Source organism: Amblyomma mixtum, chromosome 4, assembly GCF_055824585.1.
Source record: "Amblyomma mixtum isolate Tamu chromosome 4, ASM5582458v1, whole genome shotgun sequence".
NCBI lineage: Eukaryota > Metazoa > Arthropoda > Arachnida > Ixodida > Ixodidae > Amblyomma > Amblyomma mixtum.
In genome coordinates this window covers 61,065,889-61,084,451 of record NC_143015.1, presented here as the reverse complement: position 1 = coordinate 61,084,451, position 18,563 = coordinate 61,065,889, and the positions used below count along the sequence as shown (strand labels likewise).

At 47.9% G+C, this 18,563-nt stretch overlaps 1 protein-coding gene across 1 annotated transcript; it reads left to right on the top strand.

Annotated features, from left to right (window-relative positions):
• Positions 1–10,854: 10,854 nt before the first annotated feature.
• Positions 10,855–12,393, top strand: LOC149346588 (uncharacterized). The gene has a single exon (XM_089541385.1). The coding sequence runs from the start codon at positions 11,134–11,136 to the stop codon at positions 12,391–12,393; it is 1,260 nt and encodes a 419-aa protein (XP_089397511.1). The 5' UTR covers positions 10,855–11,133.
• Positions 12,394–18,563: the final 6,170 nt, after the last annotated feature.

The following is an 18,563-nucleotide window of genomic DNA, read 5'->3' as shown; positions in this document are numbered from 1 at the left end:
GGGTGGCGCTGATGAACACTCTCAAGGTTAGGTTACTTGTAAAACATAAAATACCCCCGAAAGTAGAAGAATTGACAGCCGTCGCCGTAGCTCAGAGGTAGAGCACCGGACGCGTAATTCGGAGGTCGTGGGTTCGGATCCCACCGGCGGCAGGTGGTTGTTTTTTCTTCTGCTTTTCTAATCAATTATCTTTAAGCGACAACATATTCAGTAATGTTCTAAATTGATCAACACCACAAAATAAATAAATACATTAAAAAAAAATCCCCTGTGCCCCTTGGTTTCTGTGGCTGTTGGCTTCTGTCATATTTGTAACGAGCCCCTCAATCCCCTTCCCTTGTTTGCTTAATTGCTTAGCGAGGGCCTCGATTCTGGCAGCCTTGACGCCATAGGAAGCATAAGAGGGTTCTCACGCAGCTTCCACCCTCTCCGTTCGATGACGTTCTACGTCACACCTGCGGTAACTCAGGACGTTCTACGTCCGCCGCTTATGAACGTGGGTGGCGCTGATGAACACTCTCAAGGTTAGGTTACTTGTAAAACATAAAATACCCCCGAAAGTAGAAGAATTGACAGCCGTCGCCGTAGCTCAGAGGTAAAGCACCGGACGCGTAATTCGGAGGTCGTGGGTTCGGATCCCACCGGCGGCAGGTGGTTGTTTGTTCTTCTGCTTTTCTAATCAATTATCTTTAAGCGACAACATATTCAGTAATGTTCTAAATTGATCAACACCACAAAATAAATAAATACATTAAAAAAAAATCCCCTGTGCCCCTTGGTTTCTGTGGCTGTTGGCTTCTGTCATATTTGTAACGAGCCCCTCAATCCCCTTCCCTTGTTTGCTTAATTGCTTAGCGAGGGCCTCGATTCTGGCAGCCTTGATGCCATAGGAAGCATAAGAGGGTTCTCACGCAGCTTCCACCCTCTCCGTTCGATGACGTTCTACGTCACACCTGCGGTAACTCAGGACGTTCTACGTCCGCCGCTTATGAACGTGGGTGGCGCTGATGAACACTCTCAAGGTTAGGTTACTTGTAAAACATAAAATACCCCCGAAAGTAGAAGAATTGACAGCCGTCGCCGTAGCTCAGAGGTAGAGCACCGGACGCGTAATTCAGGAGGTCGTGGGTTCGGATCCCACCGGCGGCAGGTGGTTGTTTTTTCTTCTGCTTTTCTAATCAATTATCTTTAAGCGACAACATATTCAGTAATGTTCTAAATTGATCAACACCACAAAATAAATAAATACATTAAAAAAAATCCCCTGTGCCCCTTGGTTTCTGTGGCTGTTGGCTTCTGTCGCGTAGGTAAGGAAATTTGTAGCATAAGTTGCGGAACACACAGAAGCGAGAACTTTTTATGGCTCGTTAGTGGATCCTGATTCTGCGCTTTTTAATGTACGTAGTAACGAGATATTACTGCCCTTAAAGGTATCACGAAACTAAGGTGCTGGCTTTGTTAGGAGAAAAGAAATACATCAAATGGCAATATTTCATGTATTTCATAGCTATGTTCTACTCTTCTTCTAATAAAATGTTCGTGAGGGCTAGTTGGTTTACGCCCACGTTTATGCATCATTGGGCTCTTCATGACGGGTGGGATTTCACATTTGATCTTGGACGTTTGATGTCTGACTGCATTTTTGTTGTCACTGTTTGCAAAATAAATGATGTCAAGAAAAAACTACTGGAGAGAATGGGTTAACCTGTAATGACGAGGGGTTGGGACGTGCAACAAAATAAATATACCAATTGTATTCGGTTATAAAGTATGGCTACTCGCGAGAAAGCACATGGAACTTCCCAGTACGAGAACCACTGTGGGAAGACAAGTGATGTGCCTGCAAAACTTGATGACTCAAAAGAAGACAATTCATCGTGTATACATCCCACCATTCGTAACGTGAAATCTTCTCTCCTTGTTGTCCTCTCATGCTCGCTGCCTGCTCTCCTCGATGTTTATGCCACATACATTTTTTGTTTAAGATTTCTGAACAGCGGCAGAGCTCAAACTCCCAAATTCTTGAATATCTCATTTTTGAGCTATTTTGCGTATTATCTGTAAATTGCGCAGGTTTGCTAATTTGGCTAAGAGAAAACGCGCGGTGTGATTGAACTAGTTTCAAGACTCACTGGTTATTCCTGACTTAGCAGAGCTATAGCGGCCAGGATACCGTACAGAGCTTATCCTAACCACGCGTCAAGCACTACGCATAGGCGAGGCAGCGTTTGTTTGCTTTATCGTCGACTGGCCGCAGACTTGGGATGCGACGGCCTGTTGCGTTCTTCATTATAAAGCCTCTACAAAGAGATACATTATATTGTGCCCATGCAGCCTTTATTATCTTTCATCCGATGCCATTACCCTACGCCAAACTTCGCACTGCCTCTTTAGAACACAAACGACAACACAACCACATATGCGCACTTCTGCTCATAACTCCTCCTAGGGCTGCCTTTCGCTTCAATGGGTCAGGCGAGCAATCGACTATTTACTTTACACTTAAAATCGCTTACAGCAAGTCGGCACTCAGTTCCTATTTAATTTATGGTTCTCGTAATTGTAGAGTTTTAGGCCGTCGAATAACCTCCCTGAATGACGAACTCATTATGTTTTCATAGTTTCAAAATTATTACTCAGAATTTTGCGCCATGCCTAAGATATGAAATTCAAAAATTTTGAACATTTTTAGCATCATATTTAAATTCACGTGAGAAACTTCTTGCCCTTGAAAATGAATATGCAATTACTTTCGGGTGTATAAATGCCCACACTATAACTCAGCTCAGCGTTATGGATGTTAGATAAAGAAGTACGAACGAACCCATACTTTTGGAGCGCTAAGAAGATTGCAGAGTAGTTTAACATATGAATTATTTGATATATAAAAAGCGGCAATGAAGAAAAGTATTTGTAACCTGGAAACAAGAATACATTGCACCCCCATGGTTCTCACACGCATCATGAAGCGGCGTGCCTCCCGCTTGTGTCCTGGCGCAACATTGCTTGGTACGCGTTGCCAAGTCTTGTCTGCTTCGTATCAAAGCCACTGCAGACGCTAAATTGCTATTGACGCTAAATTGTTATTATCCACTGCTTATCGCCACATATCTAATATTGTGAACAGTTTACTTTAAATATTATACTTACTCAATTATTTTGATGGACGCTCAGTTTCCGCAACAACCCTCACAGCGAAGGAGATCATGTGAGAGCCAGCACTAGGCTCTATTTAGTTAGTATGGCCTCCCCGCATGTCAGAAATGTGGCGTGAAAAATAAGCACAAGAAGCCGGAACCTACCCTGAAGCACACCACTCGTTCACCTCTACGGTGTGCCCAAGGGCACAAAGCGGGTCTGTATTCGCGCAAGGAGAGCGCTCTTAGAGCAGTGTTAGGAGAAGCGCGGGTTTTGAGGGCCGCAGTTCAATTAACCGAACATGAACGGTAGTTCCATAAACATCGCTAGTTTCCCGTCATATTCAACAGGATTTCCAAGGGGACAATTCGTATGTTCTCTGTCGCCAATCATTAGAAATATCTGGGTTCGTTGTATCACAGGCCGACTCTACTTTCTTCCAACCATTTCTCTCATTAGGATTAGTCACACTAGAAATAAGGACGTTTCTGGATTTTTGGAGTGCTCACGCTTGTACGCGATACGCTGTTGTGTAAATGGTTTTTCGGCCAGTAACATAGTTTAATTGTTTCATATTTAAAGGAATTCGCCTTCTTTACGAGGATTTAATAGTGTAGTCCGCGAAGCACCTAGATGTATTTTATTTCATCAGAGTTCAGCTGGCTCGTTCAAGCTTAAAGCTGAAAAAACTCTCAGTGTGTTCTGTCTACGCACTTCATCACCTTTATATGCCTCGGCTAGTAGATAAATACTAAAGTCACGTTGATGTATTTATGAACAGCTTCTTGACGGAGAAAGGTAATGTGCAGCAATTAGTCTACCCTAACCAATAGAGACGGAAGTTGCGCAACTATAACCTTACAAATAGTTTTTGCGGAAGGTATGTTGATGAAATGGTCCGGTAGCTGCACAAAAAGAAACTAAAATTGGTTTCCAAAGAAAATATTGCCGCAATGAGAAGAAAGCGCATGAAATCTAAAAGTAATAGGCAAATATTGCACATCTCCCTCTAAGTACACGCAATGTATTCTCTCACTTCATATTTTTCCTGGTACTGCAGTCTAAGTTCTGGCCGGTTTCCGACGTAACATATGAACACGATAGGCGTGGAACGAACTCAAGCAAGAAATTGCCGCGATAAAAGAAGGCAGAAGAATGATCTGTAGCTCTTTCCAGGAACTGCGCTCTGACGTCAAGAAGTTCCATCGGCTATTGAGCGCGTCTTTATGGTTCGACCTGACTTGCTCTCGCACGCAATCCAAGACGTTTCTAAAAAGAACGAACAGCGTATCCACAGTCGCCCCAACTCATCTTGCGACAGCCACGAAAGAAAATATACCATTGCAAGAAAGGAAAAAAGTATGTCAAGATTCCATGGCTATTCTGGGCTCTTAATCCACCGTGGTGGACAGTGAACGTGTGACGTAACCGCTGAATAACGCCCGCAGTGCCGCCACGTGGTACCCAGGGGCCTCCCAGATCGGCAAAAAAAGCACCTACTTCATTGTCGAGCGCCCTTTGGTAAGTTACGACAAGGCGAAAGCTCCACGTGGCACTTTTCTTTTGCGCGTCATCAGCTGTCATTTTGTGCTACAAAGACCTAGGCACAAGCGGGCCCTTCGAGATTATGCCCATGACTCGACCTGGACTGCTAGAGAAAGTTTTTGCCCAGGAAATTACCCCTGGAATATTGGTGTGTGCGTGTGCTGAAAAAAGAAGAAAAAAAAAACAACCGGCGACTTCGGTTGCAGTTTCGAGGCTATTTTTTTTTTGTCAGTCGGACTCCATTCCGCTTTGAGCAGGTGGCAATTCCAAGGCCGTATTCCCTTTGTTCCGCATATCCATTGACATTTGAGCTTTTGTTTTTCATTGTACGATCAATAAAGGAGTGAATGAAAAACAGAGTGAAATAAAGAGTGAAAAAGACTAATTAAACCTGTTCATGCAGAGGAAGCAAAAGCATGGTTGGCTTTTCGCTGCGACACGCGGCGTCTCCATTACTAGAAGAGCCGGGCCTTACTATATGAGCCCGTGTGAGGTTGACGAAGTTAATTTGAACGTTACCTTATTTATGTTCGTGGGCAAAATTCCTACCTCGCAACTATTTTTACGCTTCTGTAATATGACCATCTCATGAATGCTCAGATTTCGCTGCTCTTTTTTGTGACATCAAAGATTAAACTGGAATATGCGCTCACTATGTCATCTGCTTGTCGACGGCTTGATTCCGCTTGCTTAGCTCGTTTCACAAGAAAATTTATTCACCTTCTATCAGTAATACTGCTTTCCCAATATTGTAAAATAATAAATCATGAACTTGTCCACCAGCCAAATGTTTTTAGCAGATAATACTCTTGCCCTAGACAAATTTTCATCATTTGGAAGAGTAGTTAGATCCCTATCATCAGAATGATACCACCCCCCTTGCTGGCACCTTTGCGATGGAGCAACGCGAGCTAAACTCCTGAGTAGAATGGGACAAAGATTACTTACATCTTTGTTACCTCTTTGTTTCGCCAAATAATGGTGTTATGAGCGCAGCATGGACAGCACACTTCATGTATCCTAGATATGTTCAAACCATACCAATAACGAATTTTCCGCCGAAGCGATTAAGCACCGTTGTGCGTTATGCAAAGTATAATAGGACAAAATGCACATTTTTCAACTCGACAGGCGTAGTCTATTGAATTTATGTGTAAATTATAAACATGTCCGAGCAACAGTTCTCGAAACGCGCTAATAAATCAGCCTTAGGCTTCTTCAACGTAATTTGTATTGTGTTAACACTAATGAAAAAGTAGACTATCTGACCGAAACTTGGCCCAGGTGATGAGTTGCTTGCATCCGCTGGCAACTTAGCTTTGCTGCCCTCGTGGAAAGGTTAAACTTCCTTTTATGTCCTTCATTGAGGTGGTTCACTTGACTTGTCGAAGCTCAAAACATAATAGTAATTATCTCCCCAAAGGAATCCAAAGGATCACGTGTTGAATCGATAAAAAGCGAACGCAGTCCACTTTTGTTATCTTTCATGGCGCTGGCGATAACGAAATGGATTTCGACACGTAATAACTGAATTTGGCATTTCAGAAATGTCCTGAAGACGTTTGAGCTTCCTGTGCGCTTTTTTTAATCAGACGGGGAAAAATGGAAAACGATATGAATCACAGAAACTCCAGAAAGCAGGAAATTAAAACAGAAGCAAAAACTCTGTAAAGGTCATAAGTTTAACGGGTGCGACATTTGGCGCGGGCGAGTACTGGCATTCAGCGTTACTCTCTCCCCCCCCCCCCCCCCCCCCCCCCCCCCCCTTCCGATAATTTGGCTTACCTCGGCCTGTAGAGGGTGCTCTGCCACTTAGTTTGGATAATTTTGGCAAAGCCCACTTTACGGCTGAAGAGGATGGAGGGGATGGGAGAGGATGAGGAAAAAGAGAGAAAATAACTTGGAACGGGTGTGTGTAATTTACTTCGATAAAAATAAAGGAGGGAAATTAAAAAAAAGGGGAAAGTGCCCAGGGCGAAATTGCTGATATTAAGCTGGTATGGAGCTTAAGCGTAGCCGGATTGGTCAACACAACACTCTAGCGTCGACGAAAGGAAAAAAGAAAAGCGCTCTGGGAAAAACAGCGCTTCGACACTTTGAAGTTTCCTCACTGGGTTCTAATGTGAGAGGAGCATGCAGCCACGCGCTGAAGAAGTAGAGGAACACATGCACTGCGGAAAACAACCGTAGACAGGAGCACGCAGACAGCTGCCAAGATTGCACACTGTCTGTTACTATGCATCCGATTCTAATTGCGACCGACCGGCGACGAAGTCGTGTTTATAGTAGGCCGTATTCGCAGTACTGTGTAGTGAAAGTTCCTCCAGTGCGTGCACCATTTTTTACTCTATTTAGAGCAGTACCTCATCTTTTATTTTGCATTTTTGGGAACTTAGAAATGCGGTTCAGCAGTACTTAAAATTAATGCACTAAGTATTTAGCACCAGTAACTGGCCCCTAAGCTACACATCACACACACGCGTTACAGTCCGATCAAAAAGCACAGATTTTTCACGCCGCTAATTTATGTGTGAACCATTTTTTAACCTGATTCCTACCTTGGCCGGAAGCGTGGGAACGCCGTAGTAGGCACCCGAGCTGACTACAATCAACTGGGCAGTTGAAACCGGCTATAGGTGACGGCAGTGAATCCAAGTAGTTTTGTACGTGGTAGATAAGCACATATTTGGATATCAATTTTTATTTTCATTTCATTTACTCAAGGAACTCTTTACAGCTGAAGCAGCGGGAGAGATAGTGCCAGGCGTCAAATATTTTATCACGACATTTACTTAATTCTGTCGGCCCATTTTGCAGCGCACTGCATAACAATCTGAAGGTGGGGCGTAGTATCAAAGTTTTTTATGGAATTATGAACGTCAGTGTGCTTTCCACATTCAGATAGTAGACGCACTGGACTCGAAGTAACGTCAGAGAAAGAGATCATAATATGCTTCGTTAGTGCTCTCAGGACAACCTGCTTTTGCGTATTGCGTTATTTAAACATGTAAGTTCCAGCCACCGGGAATAATATCGACTCGAACGTCCTTTGCGGAAAACAGCAGCAAAAATAGTAGTGAACTTACCTACTTACAAATTCTCTTTCCTGAACCGTCACACACAAAAAAAAACTGGCCAAGCGAAAGAGACCTCTTCAGCATATTTTCTGCTTTTTTCAGCACAATAATATACCTGCAATCATCGGGATTACATTTTTAAGCGTCACCGAGCAACCCTACTTATGTATTCTGCCGACACTCAGGTTCCAAACGTAGTCCCCTTCGGCATATTTTGAAACTCCTCGCAATATGCATGTCGTATAGCCAGTCGATCGAAAACTTTTCCATCCAGTTAGCTATGCAAGCGTTGACATTTCGGAACCGCCCGGGTCCAAACTTTTAAACTCCACGTAATCCACAAATGGAAGCCTGCACAGATGTGGCCGAGGGGTAGGTGCCTATATGCAATAACGTTAATGGCATACTCACGTAGCGGATGTTAAACCTAACCTAACCTAACCTAACCTAGCCTAGCCTAGCCTAGCCTAGCCTAGCCTAGCCTAGCCTAGCCTAGCCTAACCTAACCTAACCTAGCCTAGCCTAGCCTAGCCTAGCCTAGCCTAGCCTAACCTAACCTAACCTAACCTAACCTAACCTAGCCTAACCTAACCTAACCTAAGCTAAGCTAAGCTAAGCTAAGCTAAGCTAAGCTAACCTAACCTAACCTAACCTAACCTGACCTGACCTGACCTGACCTGACCTGACCTGACCTGAGCTGACCTGACCTGACCTGACCTGATCAAGCCTAGCCTAGCCTAGCCTAGCCTAGCCTAGCCTAGCCTAGCCTAGCCTAGCCTAGCCTAGCCTAACCTAACCTAACCTAACCTAACCTAACCTAACCTAACCTAACCTAACCTAACCTAACCTAAGCTAAGCTCAGCTAAGCTAAGCTAAGCTAAGCTAAGCTAAGCTAAGCTAACCTAACCTAACCTAACCTAACCTAACCTGACCTGACCTGACCTGACCTGACCTGACCTACAGGGCACCGAAAAAGGCTCGCGGTCCTATTTGGAGGAGCTTGCAGGCGAAGCAACCTTTTCAGTGCACATAACTCCTCAAGATATCTAAAATTGCTTTCTGCTCTTGGTGGTCTTATTTCGATGGAGGCGAAATTCTAGAGGCCCATCTACACGGCGATGTCTGTGCACGTCAATGATAGGATAGGATAGAATAAACTTTATTTGCTGTAGTTTGCAAGATATTACGGTCAACAGAGGTTGGCGCCCCTATTCCAGCGCACCGCTGAGCCTGGCTGCTCGCTGGGCATGGATGACCAGTTCTCTACGGAAAACCGGGTAGTCGCTGAAGAGCAAACTCTCCCACTGTTCCGCACTTGGTCATTGTATTCTATGGAAAGCCTCCTTTCTTTTGCTTTCCCACGTGATATGATATAGGGTCGGTTTGGCCCCACACGATATTGCTTAGTTTATGTAAGTTCGGAAAGGTTCCCGTTTGCAGTTGGCGCCAGTATACTGCTTCTCTTTGATTGAAATGGTTTTGGGGGGACGATACTTTGCCCTCATTCCTCTGTAATAATTCAATATCTCCGAATACACCGTGACTACCCGCGAGAACTCCTAAGGGGCCGCGTATTGAAGCGCTCGGTTCGTGTGCTGGCCAGTTACTTCGTCGGCCCTCTGTTTGCCCTCAATTCCAGGGTGTCCCGGTATACAGAAAATAGGGTGTCTGACTGGTTCTTTGGGAAAGTGTGCGCTAAGGAGAATGCGAGGTGCTTTAAGACTGATTCTGCAGTTCATATAGTTACGGCATGCCTCTTTGGAGTCTGTGCGGATTACTAGGGGTCTGTTTGGGCGACATTCTTCCACGGCCGCAAGAGCAACAGCCATTTCTTCTCCTTCCGTTATCGTGCAATCCCATGCCGAAAGCGCAAGTGATTTCCTTATAGTTCGAACTTGTCACTGCAGCTACGGCTTTCTGCTCTATCTTCGCCCTTTAGTAGGGGTCTCGCGCGGCATCGGTGTATACCGTATTAGCCTTGCCTGCCAGATACTTTTCTAGATATTTTGCTCGGGCGTTTCGTTTCGCTGCGTGTAGGTTCGGATACATGTTTTTTGGCAGCGAGCTTACCTTACGCGTGCAGCAGATATCGTCTCGTATGCTCGCTATTTTTCGTTCTAATCTTTTAATTTCGGGTATCCCAATTTTATAGGAGCGCTCTGCCAGAGGGAGTCTGCTGGAGTCTCTCTCTCTGGGCTGCCACTTGTGCTTCCCTGACCTCTTCGAAGGTGTTATGAACTCCGAGGCTGAGCATCTTCTCTGTTGCTGTATTGAATGGGAGATGGAGAGATGTCTTGCATGTTTTTCTTATGATGGTGTAGGCTTGATCCCTTTTACCCTTGTTGGCGTTGTGGTACGGAAGAGAGTACATGACTCGGCTGATCACGAGGCTCCTGACCTGCTTGATTGTGTCTCCCTCCTTCATGCTGCTTCTTTTATACAAAACTTGAGCTTATCATTCGCGCGACTGGCGCTGTTGCTTGTTTGATGAGGCTCAGTGTGTGAGAGCACCTCTGGTTGCTCTGCACACACATTCCCAAGATCCCGATCTTGTCTTTCTCTGGTATGCTGTGTCCCTCAAGGGTTTTCTTCCGTCTTCTTTCCTCTCTTTACTCTTAGAAGTTCGCACTTCTGATTTGAGCAGGTGACGCCTCTTTCTCTGACGTATTCTTTCACGCATGTGGCTGCCATCTGCAAGCCTAACCTAACCTAACCTAACCTAACCTAACCTGACCAGATCCTGACCTGACCTGACCTGACCTGACCTAACCTAGCCTAACCTAACCTAACCTAACCTAACCTAACCTAACCTAACCTAACCTAACCTAACCTAACCTAATCTAACCTAACCTAACCTAACCGAACCTAACCTAACCTAACCTAATCTAACGCAGGGTAAGGATGCAGCATCCAGGCGCGAAAGTAGGGGCACCTAGATTCCGGTTGGCTGGATAGTTTTATTGACTATTGGACTATTTATTGCTTTCGCTGCATGGATATATTAACAATAAAAACACACTAAAAGCTCATGCACAGAGAAAGGAATTTTGCTTTATGGTTCAGCTTCAAGTTATCCTTCTATATTTTGTAGCGAACCACGACGGTCGCGCCTGATTCCGCCTAGGCCGATCGCTGCCAGAGCGCCGACGACGACGAAGCGTCGCAAAAAGACGAAGTGCCGCCGCGCTGCACGAGATCGCTTGGGTCGGACTGGCCGTCTTCTGCGCTGCCCGCCGTTCTGCTCGCCGCTTTGTGTCGCCTGCCGTGAACACCACGCCCTGTACCATTTGTGCAGAAACCCCCTTTCACTTGGTGGAGGTGCGGATTTACTGCCTTCTTGGCACTTCAAGGCCGTCCGCTTCCGAATTTCACCATGCCTCAAGATTCCGAACAGCCGCCGATCCTTGTGCCACATACTCCTGCCCCACAGCCGCCGACAGTCGTCTGCGCTGGAGCTTTGCGCCAGCGCGACCCCGCTGTTTTCAGCGGTACCGGGGACCACGACGTCGAGGACTGGCTAGCCTCGTACGAGCGGGTCAGTACCCACAACAAATGGGACGATCCCCTAAAACTGAACAACGTCATTTTCTATCTGACGGACGTTGCTAATCTGTGGTACCGCAACCATGAGCCTGACATCACATCGTGGACCGCCTTTAAGCAAAATTTCGCTGACGTCTTCGGCCGGCCTGCGGTGCGCAAGCTGCGTGCTGAGCAACGCCTGCGTGCTCGGGCGCAGCTGCCTGGTGAAAATTTCACCAGTTATATAGAGGACGTGGTGGATCTGTGCAAACGTGTGGATGCTTCGATGCCCGAGCGCGCCAAGATCGACCACATTCTGAAGGGCATTGACGACGACGCATTCCAGATGCTTCTCGCCAAAAATCCAGCCACCGTCGTCGACGTCATCGCACAATGCCAGAGCTACGACGAACTCCGTAAGCGCCGTTTTCTCACTCGCTCTCCACTCTCTCCACCGGAGCCTCTGGGCGCTTTGACATCTGACTCTGACCAGTCGCTACTGCTGCCGCAGATCCAGCAGTATATTCGCGAAGAAGTTGCTCGACAGCTGTCCCTCGTCCACCCGAGCACTGCCACTTCCTCTTCTCTTGTGCCTTCGCTGCAGCGCGTCATACGCCAACAAGTGGCCGAAGCTCTTCCTCCTCCCCCTGAAGTTCCTTCCGTCCCTCCTTTGACGTACGCTGGCGCCGCAGCACATTATAGCCAATCCACCCCTGTGGCAGCGCCCTTGACGTACGCCGCCGTGGCTGCACGGCCTGCGGTGTTGCCACCTCGTCAGCCTGTTCTGCGCCCGGCACCGGCCCCACCAGCGGCTCCGCTTCCTCCTTCTCCTTCGCCATATTACAACCCTTGGCGCACACCAGACAATCGTCCGATATGCTTTTCATGTGGCTTCCCCGGACATGTGGCCCGCCGCTGTCGACGCCGCATGGTCGCCCCTAGAACGGTTGCGCCTCCTGCCTGTTCACCTGAGCAGCTCCGTTCTGTTCCACCTCCGGAGCCCTACGCCACTGACGATCGTCCGTATACGACCCGTCGATCCCCGTCCCCACGTCGCCGTTCACTTTCACCTATGCGCTGTCGCCCTACATCTGCTGACGAGGGAAACTAAAATCCGCAGTTCCCGAGGCAAGAACTGCGTGCTCTTCAAACAGCTCAAGGCCTCAACTTTCTCCCGCGAACATTCTATTGGTTTCCGTCGATGGTTTTTCTGTGTACGCGCTTGTGGACACGGGTGCTGCTGTGTCTGTTATTCATGAGAGACTGTGCCGTCGGTTACGAAAAGTCACGACTTCATTTTCTGGTTTGTCGCTTCGGACTGCTACCGAAGAGAGGATCGCACCTTTGGCCGCATGCACAGCGCGGGTCGTCATTGCCGACATTTTGTACAGTGTTGAGTTCGTGGTCCTGCCGTCTTGTTCCCACGACGTAATTCTCGGGTGGGACTTCCTATCAAAAAATAACGCCGTGATAAATTGCGCCCGCGCAGAGGTAGAATTTTCTGTATTGTCTGACGAACCGGCCGACGACCACCATTTCCTGTGTCCGCAGAAGATCACAGTAAGTGAAGACGTCGACATCGCTCCGGAGGCTTCAGCGCTGGTATCCCTCTCGTGCCCTGCCACACCCGCCGTCGCAGTTTTCTTTACGCCCTCGTCTTCCTTCGTTCATCGCAAAAACCTGCCGCTGCTTACGCTGTTCTCGATGTTCACGGAGGTCTAGCGAAAATGCTTATTTATAATCCGTCTGCATGCCCGCTTACCCTGCTACGTGGTGAGACTCTTGGCTCAGTTCAACCTGCCCACCTTCTCTCTGACCTGGATGCACCTGTGACCTCCCGCAGTTCCTCCATCAATGCTCTTCATCCTGATTCGGCACCCGATCCGTTGCCCGACGCCTTCTTCCAAGCCGCCATCGACGCCGCTCTTCCTTCTGCCTACCGGAAGCAGCTCTCAGCTCTACTAAACACGTTTCGCTCCGCTTTCGACGCCGCCCACACTCCTCTAGGCCGGACTTCCACCGTCGCTCATCGCATTGAGACCGGCTCTCACCCCCCTTTTCGCCAGCGGCCATATCGTGTGTCGGCGGCAGAGCGCCGCGTGATTAGCGAACAAGTTGAGGACATGCTGCACCGTGGTGTCATCCGTCCGTCTCACAGCCCTTGGTCGTCGCCGGTGGTACTTGTCAGGAAGAAAGATGGTTCAATCCGATTTTGTGTCGATTACCGCCGCCTCAACAAAATTACCCACAAGGACAATTACCCTCTTCCCCGCATCGACGACGCTCTTGACAGCCTCCAAGGCGCTGAGTACTTTTCGTCCCTTGACCTACGTTCCGGCTACTGGCAAGTACCGATGGCTGCACCTGACAGAGAAAAGACAGCATTTGTTACACCCGACGGCCTCTACGAGTTCAACGTGATGCCGTTCGGTCTGTGCAACGCTCCCGCCACATTCGAAAGGATGATGGATAACATCTTGCGGAATTTGAAATGGCAGACCTGCCTCTGCTACCTGGATGACATTGTTGTCTTTTCCGCCGATTTCACCACACACATTGCACGCTTAAAGCAGGTTTTGACTTGCCTGACAGACGCCGGACTGCAGCTGAATCTCAAGAAGTGCCACTTCGGAGCTCGGCAGTTGACAATATTGGGGCACATCGTCTCCAAGGAAGGCATTCTCCCTGACCCGGCCAAGCTCCGTGCTGTGGCGCAATTTCCTAAGCCGGTTTCGCTCAAGCAACTTCGAAGCTTCATAGGTTTGTGTTCTTATTTCCGGCGCTTCGTACGCCATTTTGCGTCCATCATTGCGCCGCTGACGAAGCTACTTGGCGGGACCAATGACATATCTGGCTGGTCGGCCGAGTGCGACGAAGCGTTCGCTACCCTGCGCCATCTTTTGACTTCGCCGCCAATACTCAGACACTATGACCCCACAGCACCTACCGAGGTCCATACGGATGCGAGTGGCGTTGGCCTCGGAGCTGTCCTGGCCCAGCGAAAAGATGGTTTTGAAGAATACGTAGTTGCGTATGCGAGTCGCGTGCTTACCAAAGCTGAATCCAACTATTCCGTTACGGAGAAGGAATGCTTAGCTATTGTATGGGCGCTAACGAAATTCCGGCCCTATCTATACGGCCGCCGGTTCGACGTCGTCACGGACCACCATGCGCTCTGCTGGTTATCGTCGCTTAAAGATCCATCCGGTCGCCTCGCTCGGTGGGCTCTTCGCCTTCAAGAGTTTGACATCCGCGTCATCTACCGTTCCGGCCGTAAGCACATGGACGCCGATGCTTTGTCTCGGTCTCCCCTTCCCAGCGACGCTGCCTGCTCCTCGGCGACCGATCCCGTGCTTTCGTCTCTTACCATCGCTGATATGCCGGCGGAGCAGCGAAAAGACCCGTGGCTTGCGTCCCTCATAGACGCCGTGTCTTCTTCACAAAACGTTGCGCCTTCTAGAACTTTACGGCGTCAAGCTCCGCACTTTGCCCTCCGGGACGGCCTTCTATACCGCCGCAACTACATGCCTGATGGTCGGCGGTGGCTTCTCGCGATCCCCTGCCATTTACGATCTGAAATTTGCGCATCTTACCACGCTGACCCTCAGTGTGCGCACGCCGGTGTGCTGAAAACATTCAAACGCATTTCTCAGCGCTACTATTGGCGCGGCATGTACGCCTATATTCGAAAATACGTCCGATCGTGCATCGCTTGTCAGCGGCGGAAGACTTCCACTCCCCGAGTGACCGGCCCCTTACAACCACTCCCATGCCCAGCACGTCCTTTCGATCGCGTTGGCGTTGACCTTTACGGACCGCTTCCCTGTACGGTCTCTGGGAACCGTTGGATTATCGTCGGCGTCGACCACCTCACCCGGTATGCCGAGACAGCCGCCCTTCCTGCTGCAACTAGCCGCGAAATTGCTACGTTCCTCCTGCGCCATTTTGTTCTTCGTCACGGCGCGCCGCGCGAGCTGCTCAGTGACAGAGGCCGCGCCTTCCTTTCCCAAGTCGTTGAAGCACTGCTTGCCGAATGTCGCATCGTACATCGGACCACCACTGCCTACCATCCTCAAACTAACGGGCTGACCGAGCGCTTCAACCGTACTCTCGGAGACATGCTCACGATGTACGTCGCAGCAGATCAGACCAACTGGGATGCCGTCCTCCCTTTCGTGACATACGCGTACAACACCGCCACGCAGTCCACCACCGGCTTTACCCCTTTCTTCCTTCTGTATGGGCGTGAGCCGTCGTCCACGATGGACACCATATTACCTTATACTCCTGACGCCTGCGAGTGGACGCCTCTCTCCGAAGTCGCAAAGCATGCAGAAGACTGCCGCCAGTTGGCGCGCTCTTTTACCTCCGAATCCCATGGCCGCCAAAAGCATCGCCACGATAACGTTAGCAGGCAACACGTTTTTCCGGTTGGATCCCTAGTTTGGCTATGGGTTCCCGGCACACCACCCGGATTGTCATCTAAATTTCGCACAGAATACCACGGGCCTTATCGCGTCGTCCAGCAAACGTCGCCAGTCAACTACGTCGTGGAGCCGCTCAACCCCTCTTCGGACCTGCGCCATCGCGGTCGCGAAACCGTCCACGCCAGCCGCCTGAAGACTTACTACGACCCGCTCCTTTTGCCCTCGCCATAAGTCGCCAGGATGGCTCCTCTTCGTTCCCGGGGCAATTGTAGCGAACCACGACGGTCGCGCCTGATTCCGCCTAGGCCGATCGCTGCCAGAGCGCCGACGACGACGAAGCGTCGCAAAAAGACGAAGTGCCGCCGCGCTGCACGAGATCGCTTGGGTCGGACTGGCCGTCTTCTGCGCTGCCCGCCGTTCTGCTCGCCGCTTTGTGTCGCCTGCCGTGAACACCACGCCCTGTACCATTTGTGCAGAAACCCCCTTTCAATTTGAATTATTTTTCGTCCACAATTAAAACAAAAGTGCTTCAACTTGGTGGCCCAAAACATTGTTTAAATTTGTGATAAGCTGATTCATGAAATCCATTTGTGGCGTGTTTGTTGGCATCTGGTGAAGCACGCTTCTCTTTTCTACTTTTCCCATCAACAAAAGCCCTCGTGGGAGCACTTATGTTCAAAGATTAGAAGGATAACTATTAGTCCAAAGTTGTCAGAAAATATTTAGCCAAGGGGTTCAGGTGCGTGGTTGATTGCTTGCTGATTACTTTTACACAACCAGCGCAAAAGGATATCGGTCCCTCTTTCTTACAGAATACGAGCAATACCTGAAGGCAAGCAGTTAAACAGCAAGGAATAGGGTCCGCCATAGCGATTATGTCCTTCGCACCAAGTTTCATGCTTTCTAGTGGGCAGGGAAAGCAGTGATGCCGGTACTAAGATGAATTTAACATAGCGAAGAGCTGAAGGGCGCAATCATTGCTGAAATTTGGACAGAAATATTTAATTATTAATGGAACACGGTGCACTTCTGACTGAATTCGACTCAAGGTAACGCTTGAACTGAATATTAAAAAATTCATTTTAAAGCGTTATGTAAATGTTGCTTTGCTATTCAGCGGCTGATTTTGCCGAACAAGCGGCTTATAGTCATAGAAAGATACGCTAGACGTAGTCCTGCTTGTAAATTATGGGTTCCGGGAGTTGACCTTCGCGTTACAAGAACTAATGGCTGAGTCAGAAAAATTAGAATGAGAACAAAGCCAGTATTTCAGTTCTCATCACAACAACGGACCAAACTGCATAAAGGCAGCAAATGAAGCCTGCTTTGGGAAGTTGGCTTCTAAGAAGTTTTCAGTAGTGGAGGCACGAAATTAGGGCCAATTTTACTGATGGAACCAGGGGATCCGAAATCTGATGCAACTATGACAAAAAAATGCAATCTAGACAACTCTCGTATCGTGATTTCTAGTGACAAACTCTGTGACACATATACGATTGCTCAGGGCCTAATCAACACTATTCGCAGGCTTTTTACCCACAACCCTCAACAGTGATGACGAGTAAATTTAAATTTGATTTAATTTTATTTCATGCGGTCGGCTCCATTATCGCTTCCTAACGGTCAGAAGCGAAGGCAACCTCTCAGGTGGTCAAGTTTGAGAACTTGCATCCTGACAAGACTTCTTTGTAACGTTGTGCTGAGATGTATTTTAATTCCGCTAGAAGGAAATTTATCGCACTTTATAAAAAAGTGCATGAAAATGGCGCATAGTTTTCATTGCAAAGCTTATTTATTTGCATCACTATTTCTGAGCAAGTCCATCCGATTTGAATCAATACCTTAAGTATATATACTATATTGTTACGATAGTATATTGTTCGGTGATCATGTTTCCTCTCTTTTAACCTGTTTATCCTTGCGAGTCGAATACTTCAATCACAACACGCATCAACAAAACAGGAAACTAGCCACTAGCAACGGTTACTAACGACTGGCCGTTTGTAGCATAGCTTAGGACAGCTAAGATGTGCTCATGGAGTACACAAAGTAAGGCATAGTGTCCTTTCAGCACTTGGACAAAACAGTAGTTGAACAGTTTCGCCCTTTTAAGAGAGTTATCGGTGCTTTTCAAAGCCTGCAAAGCAATGTTCTCTTAGCTGTGGGTGTCACGCTTGAATGAGGAATTGCTAGTGTGTTCGCTAGCGAGTCCCAAGGTTCATTTCCTTCAATGAAGGGTATACGTAACCGGGACTCCAGTTTGGTTAACCTTCCGGCGTCTCTCTCTCTCTATTTCTCTACGCTCTTGCTTATTCTTTGTTTCTATTCCTTTATTTTTTTTAAGCACTGTTTGTCCCGTGACCGTTATATTCGCCTTCACATCGTCATTTTGGCATTAACCGCAACACAAAGCACCGCTTTGCTTACCAACACGAACTGACACTGCTACATTCACAACGACCTACTTGCCTCTGTGGAGTTAACACTAGGTGTACCCAGGCTGTATTCGGTTTAAGGCAAGCGTTCAGTGGAATAAGGTCGGTGATCCGCCTTAAATCTGTTCTGATGCAGAAATGGTTTGCACAAAAAAAGCGGCTGGAGCTTTAGCTATTAAGATACGCAACACACCAGTTGTCAGTACCAGTACTTAATCAGTATTTAATCCTCACGACCATGCTGTTATACGAATAAAAATATTACCATTTTCCGCTAACGAAAACAGGCAGAAATGAAGCGCCCAATATTAGTTGGTAGGATCAAGTAGAGCTCCAGCCACGGACTGCGGTATCGGGTACGAAGTAATGGTTGGCTAAACTTGGCTGAACCTCCTGCTGTGGCCAAGTCATGAAGGTGA

What these genes read in the sequence shown, in the direction of transcription:
- LOC149346588 (XM_089541385.1), top strand. Translation starts at nt 11,134, where the DNA reads ATGCCTCAAGATTCCGAACAGCCGCCGATCCTTGTGCCACATACTCCT.